The following is a 23,320-nucleotide window of genomic DNA, read 5'->3' as shown; positions in this document are numbered from 1 at the left end:
AAATGCTCTGTCAGCTACACCAATTTTCGGAAGTGATACTCCATAGGCTTTCAAAACCAGTTCTGATATCCCATTAAAATAGACAAGTGTCATCTTCTCTCCATCTGGGAGAGGGAGACACAGGGAGAGAATCTAAACAGAGAGGAAGAAGGGTGTCTTACTGTCATCTTCCATTGAGTGATATACAAAAAGTTTCTAATGTAAAGTGTTAAAAGGAGGTTGGAAGTCAACAGCTGAAGAACTAACACCGTGCAGCAAAAGAACCTGGAAGGACTGGCCATGCTTACTACTACACAGTAGACAAACCCAACAGCGAAAGAAAACAGTCAAGATCCAAAGGAAAAATACCAGGGGAAAAAGACTGTCAAAAGCAAATATTTCAAATCTGGATCCAATGAAGACAACTCAAGTATCATAAGGACTGGGATATCACCCAGGTTGAAACATGGAGGACTTCTGCTCAAAAAACACTCCAGGAGCCACCAAGAAAAAGACTTCCAAGAGTGAGTTAACCTTTGATCAGAAAAACTTGTCTAACTCACATTCACTCAGTGTTAAAATACTTTGGCTCTTCAGATGACTCTAGAGATTAGCACATCAATAAACAGCCAGTACAGTGAACATGTTGAGAAGCATTTTTATTAAGGCTAGAAGACTTGTTAAGGTAGCTTTGCTGAAAATCACATTATGATCATACTCAGAAGAAGAAAAAGAAAACGCAACAAAAACCAACCCGCCTCTAAGCAATAATTATTCCTGATAGTTCATAATTTAAAAAGCAGTATCTGGATAATTTGCCTGAATTTGACGAAGCTTTTGGGGAGCTGGAGGGACTTTCTATTTATTTACTTTTTTAATAAACATATCTTGCCATTCAACTTGAACAAGTTGAAGTTCAACTTGAACTTCAAGTTGAACATCAACTTGAACTTGATCACACTAGTACTGAATGCGTGTGGTGGTTGTAGGATAAAAATGCCTAAAAAAATGCAAAGGTGTAAATTTTATTTATTGAACTTAAGGAAAAAGGCCTCTGGGTAGAGAACCTGTTTAGAAAAAAAAAGCCTACAAAACTAAATCAATCATTCAGCTATAGTGAATATACTGGCAGCTTTCAATCAGTAGATATCAGAATCGCACAGTCCAATACTTATACCGAAAATTTAAAAATATTTACATTCCTTTTAACACAAATATGAATGTGTTACTCCTCTGCTTTGCTTAGTAAGTTTGTTTTAATTTGGCTGGTGCTTCTTTACAACCTATAAACGTAACCTGGCCAAGGGTGAGGGACAACAGGGGAAGGGGAGGGGAAAAAAAAAAAAAAAAAAAAGGCAAAAAAGCAAAAGAGCTTTGAGTAAAGGACAGACCTGGCAGAAATACCATTCAATTCCTTCAGGCTAAGTAAAATTTGTTCTGTAATGTCCAGAAGAATAGTAATCCAAAAATACAGCAGCTTCTCCCATAAGTTTAAAAGGAGTCAAGAACTCATTCTGCCTGGACAGAGAAGAATGTTCCTCTTCAGAAGTATATTCAGTTCCTCCACGATGCGTGAGAACTACAGTGTTTCCCATTCACTTTTGTCCATGAGCAGTTCAGCAAGATTTTGGTTCACAATTTGGGCAAAAGATATCAAAGTTTCTTGAGGAAGTTTCTCAAATGTCCATTTTCTTCTAGAGGAACTATTATTTTTTCTGTTGCATTTTCAGTTTTGTTTCTCCCCCTCCTTCCAACAAAGGGGAACCCTCCCCTTCCTCTTCCGAATCAGAAGAGCTCACTCAGTGTGTTTCATTACACTTCCGAAATTGTCAAAACATTACAAATCTCTTCATCTCCTGACTTGTTCAGAAAAAGATTCTACTTCACCTAATTACCCCAAAAGAAGCTTTTCTGTTCTTACCCATGCCAAAATTTGTGAAGTTAACAAAGTACTCATCCAGAGATATCTAGCTTCATTTACAAGTATACAATGCACAAAATTATTTTACTTTATCCAAACTTGCTAGCCATTCTTTGAAATTATTCTATTACCCAGTGATAGTCTGTCATCCTAAGGGAAACTGAGGCCAAGTCTGCTTGTGTAACAGTGACAAGCTTCATACAGAGGAAGCACACTGGAAAGTCTAAAAACTCACAAAACTATTTACTATTAGTTACTTATATTACTGCTTTTAAAAGAAGCTAAACAGCTTTTGGCAAAAAGACAAGATGTATTTCCCAGTTTTGCCAGAAAGGTAAGAGCAGCTAGGATAGACTTCTTAAAAATAGCCTAATATTAATAGTTTAGTAATTTCTTTTAAGAACAGTTTACGCATCGAAATAATAGCTGAGTAACTTCCTCAGAAATTTGTACATCTATGCAGTAACTAATGATAGCTTACAGGCACACTTAAGTATGGAAGGAACGGTAGTCTGAACATTTAATAAATGACCTTAAGCTACATGAGAAAGACTTCTCAATGAAAACTGAAGTGGTAATTTCCGCTTTTCAGTTAAGTAGCCTTTTCAGAGACTGTTGTCTTTCAGACATGCTTTTTACTGTCCATCCAAAAGGCATCATTTGACTTGAATGCAAACGCTCATCTTTCCAAAGAGTTTCTTGTGACGAGATGGTATATATAAAGATATACTAGGTAACTACAGCAGGAAAACATCCTTTCCACATTACAATCTGCCTCCTAGAATGAATGTGTTCTTGTGATAATTCTGTGCAGCACAAGGACATTTTCTGTCCCTTGAAGGTTGATTCCATAGTGTCATGGCAAAGCATCGTAAGGATCATGAAGCAGCTAATATGCTTTCACAGCTTTCCAACATCATAAGTAAAAAGCCCACACTCTTGTGCGATCCTCACCCCCTCTGTTTGCTCTTTTCTCCTGCTGCATTTTATGTTTACAAGCCTCTGTCTCACGCGGAATGTAGAAATGTAGGACAAGGGGTGAAAAAAAAAGCCTAGCAGGGCTATTGCTTACAAGAAACAAATATACCATAGGACTATATACAAACATCTTGCAATTTAGAGACACCCAGTAGTTGAATTTCCTTACCAATCAAATGAGCTTGTAAAAGCCAATATAAATATCCATTTCAGCCCTCTAAGAAGGCATATGTTGTTAATGCTGTACCCATAAATATCTTGATGGAATAGTTGTGAAGGAAAAGGCCTGTGCAGAGCAATTAAGGAGCTTATCAGACAGAGATAATCCCTTTCAGGAACACGCAAAGACATTGAGAAAGGTGAACAAGCATTACAAGACATGTATTTCAAGGATAACATGTGGCACCTCTGTAGCAGTAGATCTGAAAACAAGGAACCATGGCAAGCATCCTGTCAGACTTTCATTAAAAGGAGCTCAATTTGGTAATCTCCACTGCACACCTTCTTCACTCACAGTAACTGCATCACTTACAAGTCTCACTGCAAACAGGAATACATCATCCCAGACAGAACAACGGCTCGTTTCTCAAATGACTATTTTGCAGCAGTTAAGCTGCACATCATTCCCCAACTCTCGAGAAAAATTCTGTCAGAAATAACAGTTCAAATAATACCATAGATGTTTTACAGTCATATGATCAGTCATTTTAAATAGTGTGCCAAATATGAACAAAATTAGGACAAAAAGCAAAACAGTCTTTCACCTTTCATCACCATTGCCCTTCCCCCCATTAAAAAAATACTGAATATTTTCCAACATCAATTACTCCTAGTTTTTCAGTTTTTAATACCGATCAAAGCATTTCATCCTCTTCAAATGTTGAACAGTGCTCTAGGTTATTTTTAGTCAACTAATAGCATCAAATTATTCAATTTAAAGGATGTTTTATTATGGCATATGGCATAAAGACCAAGAAGTAACACAGGTTAACACAGTATTACACAGACACCAGAAGTAATTCACTTCTGAAGATAAAACGACTTTTTAAATCATTTGGTTTTGAAACATCTTAGAGTAAAATAGAAACCTACATTTCCTTTCTGTGTGTTGTCAAAGCTCAGAGATGCTAATCCAAAAAAAGACATTCTGGTACTATACCTCAACCCTTTCAGATTTTTGATGGATTTTATATAATAGTGTTTATAAGTGAAGTTTATAGGGACTGTCATGCTTGTGCCGTAACAGCAGCAAGAGAAAACACTACTTATTATATCACTGTAGAAGACCCTTAACATGGTTACACCCGAGGCTGTGGAAGCTGCAGCAGGCAGGCACAGTACCAGCAAGATGCCAAACGTGCATATCTTGCATGTTATTCTGCTAAAAACTACACAACTATTAAAAAAAAATAAATCTCAGTCTGCTTCCCAGTGCTACCTGCACAGAACTTCCCCCTCTGTATGTCACAAAAGGAGGTGCGAGAAAGAGACATAAAAGCTTAACAGGAAAATGATTTAATCAAACCAGTGATCAGTTTACAGCTTGCACGGAAAGCTCACATGAACACACGGAAAGGACAACTAACCTCAGTTAAGATCCAGGGACAGAAATCTCATTTCTCTTCTTTCCTCTCAATAGCAAACCTGCCACATGGCTTTTTAGTTAAGGGCCACGTTCTAATAAGATTTTTGGTAGCATTATAAAAATAAAATAGTAGAGATGCTCAGTTCTATCATTAATTGCTCAGTTCTATCATTAATAAATTGCACACTAGCTTTCTTGGCCTTTTGACTTTCATAGTAAACATAAATAATATTCATCAAGTCCAAATTAACCCTGGTAATTGTTCCATGTGTTATAGAGATATATACATACATAAAACATCACATTTCAAATTACTCAAACTACCAACAGGCATTATCTGCCAAATGTATCACATACACTAATTACCTGTACTACTAATACACATTTGTTCTTATTAGAACTATGCAATCACTTAGCAAACCAAGAGGATCACTATTCTGGGTTTGAAATGGATTTGAAATTCTGATTTAGCAGAGTATGTAACACAAGCAGACTTCAGGTATGTTTAATCCCTTGGATTATTCACAGGGTTCGAGATACTGGATTAATGATCATGCTGAACTAGGATCTAAAGTTTCCTAAGTAACACTGTCTCACCACCTTACAATTTAATTTTTAACATTATGTAGTATCAAATTTCACTAACACTAAAAGCACTATCGCCAAAGTCTTCGGAAAAATGACAGCATATATCTCTTTCTTGAAGCCTTCTTTCCAAGCTGCTATTGAGTATCCCATATAATATGGAAGATTTTGATATTACTAGTATTCTAGAGGTGGGGAAGTATTAGCTCTGGTCCTTTACTTCAACATTAAAATTCCTCATTGGAAAGCTCTATGCAAATCATGAATCAAATAGCCTGGTAGCAAATATTTCAAAAATCTAAAATCTTGTGTAGTTCAAGTAGTTGAAAGTGTACGTTATTTCTGTGGTCTAAGTATGACTGACTGGATATAGTCCCGATTTTGGAGGAAAAGTGTCACTTGGGACAATTACCTCCTGCATTCAGTGGAGAAGGAGCAGCAAGACAAACAGTATTTAGCACTGGGCATAAAGGGAGTTTTAAACACGTTGTCTGAAAATTCTTTCCATAGTGCATTTACTAGAACCAGTGAATATGCTCTAGTAATCAGAACAGTTACAGATATCTTTACTTGGCTCAGCATTGCCTGGATGAGTGGCAGCAATGCTATACATACATAAAATGTTTGTGACATACCCTGCAATTTTCCTATCGGCTCCGGTGTTAAGGGGGATAAAACACTGACAGATTACTCTAGTGGCCACTTGCTGCGTAACACCATTCCAAATCTGAGAAATGTACAAGTAATTGTTCAAGTTACATGTATGTTTTTAGAAAGGAATGGAAACAGCAATCCTACAGTCAGCATTACAGTACAGATTTCACCCACATCTTGACCAATTTACAATCTCCTTGGATTCAGCTGAAGCTGGTGAAGGGATGACCCTCAGAATCCTACGCTTGGTTTGACACAGGATGCAGTATTACAAACACAGAAACAGAATTACTAACATCATTTCAATCATTTGCTCATTTTTTTTAAAAGGCAAAAGACAATTCTGAAATCAGCCCTCTATACTGTGAATTTTTATAGTCTTCCCAAAGGCAATTATCTGGTTCCTGATTTAATTCTTGATGTTCAAGGGAAATCATTGGAGAAGTACATGAGAGTCAAAAATATAATACAGTATTTCCTAAAAGAAACATCAGAAATCAAAAGTTAAAGGAAATACTTGGTCTTTTATTGTAATTTCTTTGGCAGAGGGTACAAGAGAGCCATCTGCCATTTTAATAGCATTGCCTCCCCATCTGTCCTTGGCACCGTGCAATTGTATACATCCAACAGTTTCACAAGTTATTCTTTAAAGTTAATTCTGTTGAGACAACGAATCAGAAAAATGTAGTTCAGAGGAGGAATCATCTGTCACTGTGATTCCACCAAACACTGCCCACCACAAGCATACACCAGAAATGCAGCACTAAAAATTGGCCATGACACTGGTGAGAAACACAGCAAAAAGCTGTCATCACAGGCCCCAATTCCCCTGCCCTACCCTGTGGCTCCGACAGACACATGGGATTATGCCAAAGCTTGGAACACAGAGATCAGATAAAGGAGAGTTCATCATGGATTCTTCTCAGAGCCCCACCTTGCTGCGCTTCCAAAGCTTTACAGGTTTTTGCCACGGATGATTATTAGGACAAAAAAAGAAGTTCTTACTAAACTGTTGCATGCTTCAGCTTTCTAACAACTACCTCAGCAGTAGAGAGAGATTAAGATTTCAACAAAACTAGTTTCTGAAATTTTTAAAATTTTCAACTTGTCACCAAACTACTACAGTGATTGTTATTTGCTGTTTGTCAAAACAGTAGAAGTTTACATTTTAGACTTCCTTATTAGTGGAGTGGGGTTTTTTTAACCTTTTGTTAGCAGTAAGAAAACCAGTGGCACTCAGGTAATGACCACAGACTGACACTGAACAAATCAATAGAGGATTTCTTTAATTTTTTTTTTTTTTTAGTTCAACTTCCAAACACTCCAAGACTCTAGATTCTTCAATAATTATTTAGTCCTACCCGAAAACCCAAGCTGATGAATTACGTTTCAACGAAATGCTATAAGCAGGCAATAATACTTTGCACAGTCAACTACGAAGCTAAATTTTTCCACCATCTTTAAAAATTACTTTTCCCCTTTTATAATCAACCTTTGCAAACTTCCAAGTCAATTAAAGGAAGAACATTACAAGTACTCAAACCAACTCTGAGAACTTGATGACAGGTTTGACAACATCGCTCACTCCTGCGCAGACTTTCATTTTTATATTAGGCAAGAAAGCTTAGTCATTAAGGAAAACTTCAAGTGCATTTGCAATGCTTGTCACTCAACAATCCACCACAGAATACCAATTTATTTAATGAGAATCAGACTGAAGTATTGGCGGACCATTTTATTGAGCTGTTTCATGAAAATACAAAGAATCTTCCCACACTAATAAGGTGAAGGTATCACTGTAAATATGCAATTAAAAGTTATCTATATTGCAAAGTCTTATTCTACTTTATCTTTTGATGTGAAATCATTCAAGATAAATCTTAATAGTTTACTGCCAAATACTGTATTAGCAGTGGGCATCTTTTCTTAATGCATTTTTCTTTAGCTCTTGTGCTAGAATGACAGGATAATGGGATGACAGGACAGTATTTTCACTTTTTGAACTGGCAAAACTACTAGGAAAAAACAGGTTAAATGAACATCACACTTTCCAGGTAAGATAACCAACTTTTTTCCCCACTCCAGATTTTTAACCCTTTAAAATAATGACGTTTTCTCTGTTTGTGACTATTATCCATGCCACTGCTTCCTTTTCTCTAGAACCTTGTCTCCTCTATCTAGGGGTTAGTCCATACTCACAAGATGTAAGCAGAAGAGTCCATGACACCCCACATACTATTTTTACATTATTATAGATAGATTAAACATGAAATTCAGAAACCTGTACTAAAACTAAAGCAGCATGGATTTCTGGTAGGAATGGCTAAGAGTTACCATGAAAGAAAAGCGACCCTCAGGAAACACTACGGCATACTAAGGACATATTTGCAGTATTGGAGCAGATTTGACTTGAAAGAATAAGAGTGTAAAATAAAACCAGAGCAAATCTAAACTCAGAAACACATTTGTAGTTTCAAGCAGAGTTCTGGTATAATAGTACAGTTTGCAGTGGTACTAACTGCACATTTAAGGTGCTTAAATGCAGTACATGAAATTATTTTGGTCAAAACGTATGCCCAAATTGAAATATATCCAAAACCTAAGCACATTCAATTCAAATAAACATGCATTTTAAAAGAGGATTTTCTAATGTTTTTACCACAAGAACTTTTGTTCCATTGACTATTCACGTAACACAGAAAGGGAAAACAAGCACATTTCAAGCAAAAGGAACAACAAGAAACAAACAGCATGTAAAATAATCAGATTACTTTGTAATGAGGTTATAAGGGCCTCATCTCATAGAGATGGGATGTAACAATTTCAATCCAAAAAAACCCCAAACACAAAAACCACCAAAACAAAACCATAACAACCCCATCAAACCTACACATGCCGAACTCAGAGGCCTACTTTATAAACCTTCTCAAGCACTGGACTTGAGAACAACAATTCTGAAACCAGGAGCTATTTCACACCTTAACAAGATAGGTGGAGTAAGCGTGCATGAGAAGGATATATGAACAGCACAGACTCTGAAACTGTCCCTGTCCTTCTGTTATCTCACCTGAAGTTGCTAAGGACACAGGTAATAGACTAAACATGCTCAGGTTACAGCACTTGAAGAAAATGATTACCCACCAGTGGAATTTCCTGACTGCAGGCAGTTAAGTCTGCCACAGGTGCAAAATAAAGCACATGAGCTTCAACATCGTCTACCGAGGTTCTCAGACCAAGCCTATGTGCACAGCTACTTTGACGATTCCTTCACCTGCTCTTTTCTTGGCAAAGAAATATTGACTATGTTAAGATCATTGAGAGGGGGGCCCTTCAAAGACAGAAAACATCAAATGCCTGTATTCCATGCATCCGAGCACGCAAGGCCAGAAGTAGACTTAGTCTGCAAATACCCCAAATTCACAGAGAGAATGTTATACAGCTACATATCATGACGACAGAAAAACCTTCTGTGCAAGATCCGTAGTAAAATTCCCAAAGGAGCTGACAATCTCTGCTTAATAAGAGAATTGTTGGTTTTTGAATTCCTATTTTGGAGCCACTGGGTAATTCAGGTAGGTGTTGGATAAGTCGTTCTCATGCTAAAAATGCATTTATGTAATATAATTAAAGAGTATTTTTTTTTCCACAGCTGAGATTATTTAGTAACTGCACTATGAAATACAGATTCAGGTGGGTCAACTTCAGATATCTGAGCTTTGATATGTTACTGATACTTTTGAGAGGAATGGCACATAATTCTATCTTCGATATAGAATTTGCATGGTCTGCTGAATATTTAAAAGATGTAAAGAATATGAATCTGTTTCAATTGACTTTTGCTGCTGAAGTCTGATAATAGTAAACTTGGTATGACTGTAGAATTTTATTATTTACTAAAGAAGCCAGTGCTAATTCTGAATTATCATAGACTTGTTTCTTACCTCTTATTTGTATTTCAAACATGGAGCTAAGGTGCCTTAAGTACATTTGCACAGCTTTCATTGTCTTTAGCCATTTTCTTGAATGAGTTAGCATCTGTGGTTGCAGAAACAAAAGTCAACATTCCACAGAAGCTGTTCTTAATTTAGCTTCATTTCATGTAGCTATTTTCACAGCGGTTCCCACTCGACCTTGCACAGAGGTGAGAGTAATGGCAGGCTGTAGAAAGCTACAATGTCAGAAACTTGACAAGCACGCCTTTTGATGGAAAGAACTGGGTTTTAACTTAAGTCTCAATTATACATGATCTTGAGAAACTTACAAAAAAAAAAAAAAACAGAAAAGAAAAAAAACCATCTACCTGCATCTATGTATATCAGTTACTGGCTGGGCACAGTAAGTTCTCTAAAATATTACTCCGAGGAATTTTTCCAGGCGGGAATCAATGCCTCCTGTAAGGCTCCATTGTTTAAGATGTAGTACCAAAGAAAACAAGACATCTGGCGATTAGTAAAAATGGAGATTACCAAACTAGCTTTGAAATTGATAGGAAACTGCTAAGAGGGGTGACACGATACTTAGTGATGAAGCAAAATCACCAAAGTTCCTTCAGTATCAGTCTCAGAATCAGTCAAATTAAACTGTACATAAACACCGGAATTTACCAGACAAGATCCCCCCATGCAGATGCAGGTGACTACTAAAGCCGCTCATGAGATGTCACCTGATTTTTTTTATTTTTTCTGGTCAATTCCAATCCCCCATTCTAAACATCCATATATAGATATACACACACAGATATATGTATACGAATTAGCTTAGAGCATACACAAGGAAGAACGGCCATAATAATGGCAAGCCTTTAATACAGGAGGAAGCTGAAAGAAGATGGCTGTTAAAAAAAAAAAATGGAAACAAGATCGTCCTTGATAAATCTACTGATGAAAGATGAAGAATTCTCTGAAGGACAACCTAGGCACAAACAACAAACACTGTCTATGAATAAATTTAGAGCGTAAATCAGAAAAATCTTCAAAGTGAAAGAGTGCATTACTAAGTTCTTTTCAGCAAAGCAAAAAGAACTAAGCCTCTCACCTCCCCAGTTAATTTTAAGGTAGAGCTGGACTACTGAATGAGATTGTTTACTCTTGCTGAAGTACTCAACTTCACCTTGGATACACTTATTTTCCTATTTTTCACCTAAGTCCAAGCCCAGGTGATAGATTCCCAAATGTTCTCTTATCCTGTATAAGTCTGACAGTGGATAAATGCAATTTGAAAGTGGAAGGTATCAGTTTTAGCTAGGCTGAATCTGTTACATGAAACAGGAAAACCAAGAACAGACCACTGAACAACCAATCTTACATTAAATTCATTTTGAGTGTTGGTAAATGACCGATTCCTACCACTCAGAACTATCTAAGCAAGAAGATAGCTGGGGACAGAGGGAAATCAATCCTATTTAAAGGGGATAGAGGTGAACCAATCCTATTTAAAGGACAAAGGGAATGTTTTTCTCAAATATTTTGTACTTTAAGGAGTATGAACTTTGTTGAGACATAACAACTTTGTGAGATTTACATGGCTACAAGAATGTTCTGTGACCAAAATAAAACTAATTCAAAAAACTTTGACGGAGTATTAAACCTCATGATTTTGAGACTAAGGAATATCCACCTATTACAGATTTGAAATACATCTAATTTGTAAGTCCTTGTCCCCTTACTTCAGGTTTCCCAAAACCGTCTCTGAGATATGCTCAGCTTATCACCATTAGTATGCAAGGCTAGCTGAGCCATCGCTCTGGTCCCCAAAACATCTCTAGTATTAATACACATCTCCTAGCAGGAGGAATGGACCACACATAAGCAACTTCTACTCTGGGAAAATTAATCTCATTAGTAAACATGTTTTGATTAACATAGCATTGAAAGCAATTTATTACCTAATTTAGATAGATAAATCATGTTAACCACAAATAAAAATCTAAAGACACCAATTCTTGCCCTCATTACAAGTAAAATTACTTTAGTTAATAGGTCTTTTAGCACGAAACATTGTCCTGTGGCAAACAAACTGGCTGGGTACACACAAGCTCCGTGGAATCTTCTTCTGCATCTAACACATACGTATGCACACATACACTGAGAGCTACACCAGCAGCCTTTTTTCACTTCCTTTCCCCTCAAAAGGCAACAGCTATGAAAGATCATAAAGTGCTATAGGCATAAAAGAAAAGGCACTAGGTTTTGGAAGCTCTTCCATCCAGTACCAGTACACATCATCTTATAAATCAGACACTTCTCCAGTATTAAAAGACTACTGGGAGGCTTTAATTGAAAGAGTGAGCGACTAGAAGTGTTTTTAACATGCTAAAAATTACTAAGTATAAACTATGAATATCAGCAAAAGCACCATGGAAAGATGCAGAAATCTGACAGAAACCCTTCCCTCCCCTTCTCCCCCGCCCCCCCTTTTGGAGTGGTGATACTAACAAGCCCTGAAAAAAATTGTTTTTAGTTATGCCATGATCAGCAAGGCATTCAGTCCCATGAGCATATAACAATGCAATCCTAACCACAATTTCATAGCTGTCCAAGCTGCATAAAGAAAGCAAATACTAAGCAATCTACCTTACACCTGAGTTTCATCTTCTTAATTTTAAAAGCAGTATACACTGTATTAAAAGCACGAAGGTAAGTTTTACATTTTCATAGCTATAGTGTTTCATAAATAACCCAAAAATGTAGGTTTTGAAGGTTCCTTTCTGTACTGAAATTTACTTGCATCTTGGAGACAGTTAACATTTCTGACATCTTTCTATAAAAAAAGGTGGAAAACAAGTATTAAAGTGCGTTTTAATAACCAAAGTTCAGGAGGCACCTGGAGCTGCCCCCAGGGAAACCGAAGGTCATCTGCCTTACAGTACAAAATCCTCCTTGCAAGTACTGCAGCAACTGAAATCTGTCCATGTTGTACGATGTTTTAACTGAATATACAATACATCTTTACTTACTGAAGGATATGAATAAAATCAGCCAAATGAGTAAGGTTTCAAGAGAGAAACTCTCTCTCTTAATTTGGTATTTATTCTAATGAGCAATAGCCTATCAAAACCACTTCTACAAGAAGTCTCCCAAACCGAAATCATACCTAAGTACTAGCTTGAAATCTGCTATGCCATACAAATAACTTCAAGGCCTCCCTTGACTGATTAAATCACAAACCTATCTCTCCAAGAGGTTAAAATTTAAATGAAAGCTTAGGCTTGGCAAATCCCATCAGATTGTCAAATATGGATATTATGTAGGAACCCCATCTGTTCATGCAGCAACATGAATATGCAACGTGACTGCTGCTGCAACACTTGCATTCACATTGCGGAAAATTTACAAGTAAGCAGTTCCCAACTATAATTAAATCAGGAACAAAGTTCTGAAAACACATGCAATAGATTGCTTGCCACGAATACGAGCTTCAACACTCTAACTTTATTTTTCTCTTCCTGTCACGTGCTGAGATGATGAAACTTTACAGCAGAGGTGTATTGTCCTTTCTACTTACACGGAGGTTTGTTAATCTTCCCTGTGATCAAGGTACACTGTTCAATGTAGCACAGGCAAAGGAGAGTGTGGGGAAGATCGCTTTCTGCCGCGTGACCCAGTGCATTGCCGATAATGCTGTACAAATCAATTAACAGTTTCACAGGTAAGGGGAGCTGCCAGCTGGAGGCCAGAGGGTTGGACAAGTTGCTCGAAAGGGCTCTATACCTGCCTGCAGACTCTACACACAACAACTATGAACTAACTTTAACATCATGGTTTGATATAGTTTTCAATATACCTTATATCTGTCAAAATTCATGCACATACACAATCTAGCAAACATTCAATTTCTAAAGTTTTTAATTCTGCACATAATTACCCAAACCCTTCTTTCGTCAGAGGTTAAGTTCTACATCCAGGGGAATGTACCCGCAGCCACACTTTCCACAGCACTGCCAACTGTATGTTGGCAAGAGTAAAAACCGATGCAGAAATACGCAGCACATTTAGGATGGGGGGAGAGGCTGTCCAACTGACAACCCAATTGACTGATTTGGCTGTAACTAAGCAAAAGAAATCATGTGACCAGTTGTGAACTTTTTCAATAAGCATGCTCTACATTCAAGGTCAAAGTGACTGCCAAAACATAAATTAATTCTGGTTTTATAGATGCCAGACAGTGCTCTTGGAAAGCATCACCAGGATGTTAACTTGTTGTAGCAGTGTATAAATTCTTGGTTAATGGTAAGAATGAAAAAAAAAAATGCCTCCCATCACAAGAGGAAATATCAGCAAATATCCACAGCATCATATTTCCATTATTAAATAAAACCTACTTTGTTACTTTTGAGAGTTTGGGGGGTTTGTTTTTTAAACTAAGCCTGCACCTTTTACTCTCCAAGCTTCCTGTGAAATACTTGTTACTTATGAAAGGTCAGGAATTCATGTAATAGAAGCTGCCTCAAATCACCAGGTAGGCAAAGTTCCTTTCTACCAAATACAACCATCCTAAACCAACAGTTCATAGACTTATCTGTAATAGCTTGCTCAACATATTAACTATCATTCTCTAGGCTTCAAAAACTAATTACAAAAAATAAATATATGCTGTAGCACAATTTATGCTTCTCAATTTCCACTAAAGAGGCCCTGGATTAGCATAAAAGCTTAATCAGGGATAAGATATATTTGCAAATTTTCATTAAGTTCCCCTTTCCCAGCTTTTGAGTATGTTACTCTTGGCTATAGCTAGAGCTTCTATCCAGAGGTATCGATAGAAGCAACAGATTCAAGAGAAATTAAGTAACCTTTCAGTTCAGCAGAATATATCCAGCAGCTTCCAATCAGATGCAATAGGCATTAACAGGGCTGCAAAGCTTTAAAACACGTTTTGTAATTCAAACAGCTGAAACTCAATACATTTCAGAACAAGCTGACAACAATCCAGAAAATGACATTGGATAACAGCACAACTGGTCCCCCTGGAAGAAAATACTAAAACCATGTCACACAAATTCTCCCCTCCCTCTGATACCACGCACAAGACATTTCTCATAATACTAGGATTAAACAGAGGAGGAGTTTGTACAAACATGCACACAAAGATATACACAGAGCTCAACACACACAAGGAAAAAACAGACAGATTGGATTTCTGTGCCTCTCGAAAACATAGCAGATGTTCCTTCAAATTCAAGGCATAATTATTTTTAATAAGGAATTAAAAAGGAACTACCATCTTTAAGTTAGAGGTTTGCTCTCTATTAACCTTTTTCTGCGAACAGAGGAAGTTATAGTTCTCTCATCATATTTTAAAAATCCCCACAATACCCTTAAAAAGCATTTGACAAAAGTGCAATAAATGTATATGAAGGAGGAAGCTGGACCCTGACATACAAAGCACCCTGGCCTACATTTCTCAGGAGGTCAAATGAAGGACAGATATATGAAAAGCACTAATTGGGCAGTATTTACATTTGAAAACCAAAATATTTAGCTAACTTTTATTTCAATCTCTCAGATCAGACACTTCCCAACTAAGTTTAAAAAAAAATAAAAAAAAAATACAGCCTTCTCCTATCTCTCAAGCAATAGTCAAAACTGTCACCATCAAAAAAAACCCACCTTAACAAAAACAAACCCTCAAACCCAAACCTTGGAATCATAAAAGTGTAAATGAAAGCAACAGAGATGACTTCACATACCACTAGTTATAACCAGAGAAAGTGGATAAATAATTTTTAGTATTTTGACACATATATATTCACATATGGTAGGACTTTCACATTACAATACCATTTTTATTTTAGTTAGGTTTTAAGGCTAAGAGAGGTTTTGAAATTAGGTGCAGAACAAACCCTCAGAAATGCAGTCTCAGTTCTTCCAGGAATAAGTGTATTTCTACCTTGTTGTCAATGAAGACAGATGCAAGTCACTTAAATACTTAAGGCAATGTTTTCTAAGCACAGTATTACAAGCAGACAGACAGAACCAAGCTACAATAAAGTTTAAGTGTTTACCGTTGTGCTTATTTCCTTGTTTTCATATTTGACCAAAAAAGCTTTCACTCGGAAGTATGATTTGGACATAAGTAGTAAAACATTACCAGGGAACACAACTTCTCTCAGACCAGGAGGAAAAGAACACATTCATATTTCAGTACCAGAATGCAGATGCAGAAGCCAAGTAAAGGTATTCATTTCCTATTTCCCTTGTGTCTGGTTCTCCCTTCTCTCCCAGCAGAAGCAATTCCAGAAGTGGAGCTGTTCAGATGTGCGATTAAGTCTTTAGTTTGCAGTAAGTGAACACACAAATTAGAAGCATGCATCGGTGCCAGAATTTGCAGCTTCTGACAGAAAACGGCAGGAAAGGAGTAGCCAAATACCTCCCCGAGAATCCCTGTGTAGTTAACATTTCAGTGGAAGAGATCTGGAAGCAGTGAGGGGATCCAGGTCAAAGTAGTGATGAAACAGTGAGAGAAAATTGTAAGATCCCAAGAGGGTCAAGATGCATTCAACTGATTTATAATTTTAGGCATGCTTAATAATCTTGGAGTTCAGAGAGAAAAAATTCTTTTACGTACTTTCCCCACCTTGAGCTTGGTCAAACTGAGATGTCAGACGATGCAAACATCTTTTTAATTCTCCATGCCCCCTCTGAGTTATTTTAAATACTGGATTTGGGTCATGTGCCCATTGCAATCAACAAGCTTCAACTTTCAGGATAACTTATAAGCACTGTTTTTAGAGTATCACTTCGAACTATGAAGCTACGTGTCAAGGACATCTCTCTGAAACACATGACAACAGCAGCAGAGTATACTAGAATTCCTTCTCCTCCATCCTCAATGTGGAAATATGCCAAACTACGCGCTACAATTTTAACTTTTTCTAGTACATACCTCCCAGTAAGAACACCCGCAACAAGCTTTAATGATAACAACAGAAATACATGTATCTTCAAATTCTGATGCAATTTGTTTAAGGCCCATCCATGTGTAAGCTATAAAGAGAATCTCCTTTTGTAAGAGCAACAAGAGTCACAATGGGGAGAGAAAACAAATCCTTTGCAAAAGAAAACAGAAGTGACACTATCAAAATCATATCATATTTGCTACGGATAATTTAACTATGAACTGGCAGGATAATTCATTTCAAATCTAGTTTAATCTGTTAGAATAAATTACTACCAACCAACACTCACCACAATGAGTTTCAAAGTCCTCATTCTCACTGGTATTTGAAAGCTCTTCAGATTTTCACCAAAACCAAAACACAACTAAAGCTCCAAACCTTCAAAGCCAAATGCCTAACCAAAAATCTGATTTTTATAAATATTTTAAATAACACTCTTATGAGAGCTCTCTACTACTCTGAGCTTTCTGAATGGACTCAATTTTAACAGATAGAACCAGTAGCCTGCTAAATTATGGAAATTTGCAACTGAAACAAATACTTGCAGATAAATACGCAAAGGAAGGTAAACATAGTGCTTCTGGGAAGGTGATTAACCTGAGAAACAGACTAGAGCAAGATACTGGAAGAAAACAGATAAAATCTCAAGTTTAATTCTTGTCCTTCCAAAGACAAAGTCTGCTTCACTGGCAAACAAATGCCCTTAAGGATAGTACTCTACGTGTGGGAATAATTTAATGTGTACATAATAACAGAAATTAGCATTAAAAATACATGTGTTATAATAAACTTGCACAGGTAAATGTGTGTTTCAGAGATTAAGATCTTCAGATAGATTAGGAAGAATTATGTTCTCCTCCCACGGAGCGCAGGAAGCCTTATTAGAGCTTGCCTTCCTGTAAAACATCTGGAACTGCCTTACACAGGCTACCTGACTAAAGAAATGCTTGTCTAGTGACACAACAAAAATCTCTGCATCATGAAAAACTACGCTACCTTATACTTTACTAACTGCCCTATATGCTTCACATTTCATTCATCTCCCTAATGTATTTTAAACCACTTTAGGGATCACGAGGTGCTCTACTTGGACAGCTTTAGACACAGAAACACTCTTCCCACAGTAAGGTTACTCAATACTGCCACTAAAATATTGTTCCAAAAGGGTGGGGTTTTCAGCCTCCTTACCCATCAGAGCTTGTTGCAGGGAAGTGCAATCAGTCCAGTCATATCTGCCTATGTGAAGTCAGAAGTTCGTAGGAAATATTCTCTTCTTTGAACAACAGGAAGATGCTGAAAAAGATTTGGGAAGCTTCCTGCTAAGAAGGAAGATAAATAACCAGAGAAGCCTCCAAGGCTTAGAGCTCAAAAGCTCACTGAAGCTAATGGAACGGCTGGTCCCTGAAAGCTCATGAGAGCTTTTTCACAAAGAAGTGATAACCTCCAGCTGATTCTTACATTACTCTTAATAATATGTATGCTCATAAACAACGTGGTTCATATTTCTGCTGCAGCAATCTAATGGCTGCGAGAGGTGTGCCTAGGCAGTATTTACAAAAGTACCCTAGAAGAGAAAATGGACTGGAACATCATCCTCCTCTCATAGACGCCATCAAATTGCCAGCGACGGCACCATGCTTTTGGCCACTACAGAGAAAAACCACTATGAGTTACTGGCAAAAATTACACCAAATGAAAATTTATTAGAAATTGATCTTTTCAAGTATGATCAGAGAAGCAAACACTTGTTTAATTCTTCTCCGTTTTTTTTTTTAAAGACAGAAAACAAGGCCCAAACCTGTTAAGAAAACAGGATCCATTTATATGAAATCAATTTGGATCAAAGCCACAAGGCTCTCAAAAGGGAAGATAAAAGATGTAAAGATAACAATAAAAAGATGATTTCTTAATTATTTGGTATCTGGAACAGACAAAGGAAAAGTAAAGTCACCCCACAGAAGTTCACTTTTATCTACATTGCTTTCAACACAAGAAAAACACAGAGAAGCCCCAAACTAGCACACTTTAGAGACTGAGTAATAAGAAAATCCCAACAACTTCATCAGATGAAACGATAAAGAATCCAGAACCAGCAAACATGCATTTTCCACTTCATTTTTAGTTTTCTGCGTGCTTGTTCACTGTTGCACTTTATTTTACAGGGTTATGTTACACACCTATTTTTCCCCTTTTTAAAAATCAGCAGCATAATCAAATTGGGCAAGCTTGTCTAGAACACACTTTATTGATACAAAACTAGCTGTTGATACTCTAATAGCGATTTAATACTTAAGCTGACTTAGTAAATGCGAAGTCAAAGCTCAGTACGTTTAAGCACAGCTTAAGAGTATTTTAGGAAGAGAATATGTTATTCTAATAAGAAAAAGCGTTTTTGCTATACCGAAATAAAGAGATTGAAATTGCAAATATTTATTATTTCTATTACTAAAATCAGAGATATATGGAGTTGCCACATAACGTCAAATATTTAATCATAATTTCTTTTTAACTGTTTTTATTACATTTTGAACTACAATTTGTAAATGACAGCATAGCAGGTTTAAAAAAACTGATCATCAACCTAAAAGCAAAAAGGTTACTTCTAGTAGAAGAAGGTCCTTCCCCTTTCAAACTAAAACCAAAGCCCACGCCTCTGCACAGGTGCAATTAATCTGAAATTTCCCTGTAGCTAGTCAAGGAAACAGATGAGAACACACCTTCATGAGCATAAGTCTGTGACCAGATCAGTTCCTCAATTTAGGACTACTAACGTAAGGATTTGGATAAATCCCCAAGGATGGTTATGGCTGAGGAGAAGGAGGGATGGGGAGACATGCACTGTCATGACTGGGCTAAAGCCAGTTAAGTAACTTCAAAGCTACCTTAAGGAAGTTTTATTTAGTCTTGACTCCTCTGTCTTATACATTGACGCCACTCCTCTTCAATCTTGCAAGGAAGGTAGCTCTAATTTGACACTGTGCTTAAAAGACTTCCAGAGAGACAGGCACTGTACATGGGCTACGCGTTTCCAAGCCAAGAACCCCTAACTCTGCTCACACATGAAGCTGATCCAATAAACAGTCCTTTAGATTTACATTATAATTGGTATTTCAAGTAAGAAGTACAAAACACAAAAGCAAACTACTACCTCATCATAAAGCAGTTCAGCCGTGAGCAGAATGTAACTAATAGGTTAGGTTTGAAAAACAGTATCTTAGTTATAAGCTGTATACCTGTTATCAGCCAGGAGAAAGTATCATACTTTGAGACTTTTTAATGTTTAGTTTTTGCACCACAAGTGCAATTAAAGCATGACTTTCTGCAATTAAAGAATTGCCTAATAAGAACCTGAAGATTTCTCTAAGCGGCTTGCTCTTCAAAAGCTGTTCAGTTGATTTCAAAAAGCTAAAAATCAAAACAACCACCACAAAAACCAACCAAGCAAATAAAAAACTTCAAATACTTCCAGGATCTCTGAAAACAGAGATGGGAATGCATTCCCTGCATTCATAGACATAGCATCACGTGTTCTGATAAGAAAGGATATTTCACGGTCCAGCTTTGAAGTGTAACCCCTTCCTTTATGGGCTTATGTGCTAAACCTGTAGAAAAATCTCTGTGTGAATTTGGCTTCATTCCATCTTAGGAGCCAAATTCTCCCAAATATGCTTCCACTCATTAATGGACTACACCAAGGACCTACTTGGTCCTGCATGAACACTCAAAGAAATAAAAAAAATAAAGTTTGAAATATAGTACGTTCCAAATGATGATTGCTAAGGAATACAAAGTCTTTATTAATTTAGCCCAGCATTTTAAGATCTATCCCATCATGCATAAACCCCACTGCACCTAAGTAACCTGGTGCTGATCTTGCTACAGCTTCTCACATTGAAAGGTATGTGAGAGCTATGAAATCACCCAGAATGTGGGCCTTTTTAAGCATCAAAATTCAACAGATCACATTATTGTGCTAACAAAAGAAAAAAGGAAGAGCTTTTTTAAGCAAATTTGTGAAAACATTTTATCTCAAATATTACCATTTTCTTAACCTCACTCCCTTTAAATCCATAACTCTACAAAGGAGTATTTTAAATTTAGGTACCTTCTGAAAAATACAAGAAAACAAATCTTGCAGCGAAAGCATGGAGACTAAGCGCAAAGGTAAAAAGTAAATTTTCACACAACTTTCATGAGCTGAAAATAAGAGTACTGACACAATGCTGAAAGAACTTTATCCAAGAGCAGCATGTAACCAGTACATGCCATAATGTAATATTTTATATTTAAACGTAATATATTAATTCAAACTGCTGTCTACCTGCAGTGATTCCTTTGCATCAAAAGCAAAGCAGGTAATAAACAGGTTTACAATCTCACATTGTTTGCTTATTCACTTCCACGCTCTTTACCATACCACAAATTCACATCAAAACACAGATAAAGTTAACAGAGAATAATCCGTAATCCCCAACATCCTAGCACCAGCACTCTGACTTGAACTTGACAAGCAATTGACATATCACCATTAAGGCTTACTTTTGACAACAGTAACTCACAGCATGTGTATATTTACCTCAAATGTATCCTAAAGAGGTATCCACTGATACCGAAAACATCTAGGAAATTTACTCATCACACGGAAAGTACAAAGAAGCTGTACAGCAGCTATTACAACTGAGTTATGACACCAAAACATTCATCACTCAATCAGAATGACTTACTTTGCAAATAGTTCATAAAACGATAATTTTCTTCTCATAACAAAGTTTAGTATGAGGTAGAAGTACACTTTTTCTCATGCATTCAGTCAGATAAGCCTTGATGTTCATGTTTAAATGCATTGGAAACAAGAAAATTCACTAAAGCTATAGTATTTAAATAGAAGGTGTTATGGAAACATTATTTTCCAACCTTCCCCCCAAAGACTGGCTTGCAAATGCAATTCAGAAAAATTAAGAGATTGCATTATTTTATTTGAGTATTTGTACACCTTTTCTAGACGTGCTTTACAGCAACCTCAGACCTCCCTGCAGCCAATCCACGAAACATTTAACACAGAGGAAAAACAAAAACAAAAAAAAATCAACCACCAAGAAGATAATAATAAAAAACCGAAAAATGAAGGAAATAAAAAAAAGGTGTATTAAGAAATGTATTAAATCATTTACCTATTTTTATTATTTTTTTTTTTAACGCTTACCACACGGATGCGAAAAACGGGGAGGAGGTATCACAAACACCAGGTTAAAATATACCCACCCCTAGCCGAAAGCTTTTTGGTGTTGATGATTTTGGCAGCATACTCCTGTCCTGTGGTGATCTTCATACACCGCCTCACCACCGAGAACGCCCCTCTGCAAACCCAGAAGCGGACAAAGTGTCAGTCTGACCGAAACACTGCCATTACCGGGCTTCTAACAGGGTTCAGCCAGAGGTGTGATGTCGGCAGAATTCACCAAAAAAAAAAAAAAAAAAAAAAAAAAAGGGATTTTTCACAGAGTGACGGCCAACATTTTATTTTATTCACCAAAACTGCAAACTCTGGTCAGGAGCACCAGTACAAGCCGTACGGCCGACCCCATCCCCGCCTGCAACCGGGTGGAGGGAGGGCACATTGGCACAGGCACACACACACACCGCGGGGAGAGCGCGGCACCGTGTGTCCCCCCACAACGGTGACACCGGGCCGCCAACATGGCGATGGGGGTCCCGGCCTCGCCTCCCACCCCGCCGCTAGGGGGCGCCCCGCCCCAACCGCCCCCCACGACCGAGCACCCCCCACCCCACCCAACGGCCCCTCACGACCGAGCCCCCGCCCGCTACAGCAGAATAAATAAAATACAATAAATAACCATATGGCCGAGGCAGCTGCCCCGTCGGGAGGCCGAGGGCAGCTCCCCGGAGCCGGACATACCCTGAAGGGGAAGGAAAATGCAGGCGCGGAGCCCGCTCCCCCCCACCCCGCCAATAACGCCCCGGTGCACGGGGCGGGAGACATGGCGCCGTCCCCCCGCGATGGGAGCGGGGCTTCCAGCACCGGTAAGTCTCAAGCACAGACACCTCACACCCAACCGCGCCTTCCCCTCCCGCCTCCGGCTCCACAACCGCGCTCCGGCGGGCTCCGTCCTTACTTCCCGAGCTCCTCGAAGAGCTGGTACTCGTCGGTGAAGCGGGTGCAGGTGGCAGTTGAGGCCATCATGAGGGCGGGCGGCCGCCGGTACCTCCGGCGGCCAGGGACAGCGAGGCGGCGGAGGGCGGCGGGGCTGTGAGGCGAGGAGAGGCTCCGCGCCGGCTTCTCCTCCTCCTTCTCCTCCTCCTCCTCCTGCTGCCGTGACGGAGCTGCCTCCGCGCCCTCCTCTGGTCCTCCCCCGCCCTTGAGGGAGACAGATCAATAAATAATAAGCGTGTCTCTCCCTCTCTCCCCCTCTCAAGCCCGCCAGGGGAGGCGGCACCGAAAAGGAAAGCAAAACCGGGGCGGGGGGCCAAGGGCTGCCTCCGCCTTCCGCTCCCCCCCGCCTCCCCGGGGGCCCCCGCCTCAGACCCGTCTCCCGGTGCCGTGCCTCCCCCTAGCGACCTCCCGCCCGCCCCGTCGGGGAACGCTGTAGGTCCGGGGGAACTCTCGCACTGCGGGCGGGGGAACCCACTGGGAACCGGGGAAAAGGAAACGACAACACCCCCCCTCGCCCCCCGCCCCGCTCCGCTCCCCACTGGAGCGGGG

The 23,320-nt window shown here is 38.6% G+C and overlaps 1 protein-coding gene across 12 annotated transcripts in view; it reads right to left on the bottom strand.

The window, feature by feature from the left end:
* Window positions 1–23,037, bottom strand: part of CAMK2D (calcium/calmodulin dependent protein kinase II delta) — a 160,575-nt gene extending 137,538 nt beyond the window's left edge. For 9 of the 12 annotated variants that reach the window (XM_074154318.1, XM_074154324.1, XM_074154316.1 and 6 more), the window contains exons 1-2: window positions 22,734–23,037; window positions 21,862–21,956 (exon numbers count right to left, since the gene is read on the bottom strand). In XM_074154318.1, the coding sequence (XP_074010419.1) occupies window positions 21,862–21,956; window positions 22,734–22,801 (163 nt within the window). In that variant the 5' untranslated portion in view covers window positions 22,802–23,037. The remainder of the gene's footprint in view (window positions 1–21,861; window positions 21,957–22,733) is intronic. The other 3 variants (XM_074154320.1, XM_074154326.1, XM_074154321.1) reach the window with 2 other exon arrangements.
* Between the last annotated feature and the right edge of the window lie 283 nt (window positions 23,038–23,320).

The sequence above is a fragment of the Numenius arquata genome, chromosome 10 (assembly GCF_964106895.1).
Source record: "Numenius arquata chromosome 10, bNumArq3.hap1.1, whole genome shotgun sequence".
Lineage (NCBI taxonomy): Eukaryota > Metazoa > Chordata > Aves > Charadriiformes > Scolopacidae > Numenius > Numenius arquata.
The sequence above is the reverse complement of the archived record's forward strand: the minus strand, read 5'-3'. Positions and strand labels throughout refer to the sequence as shown.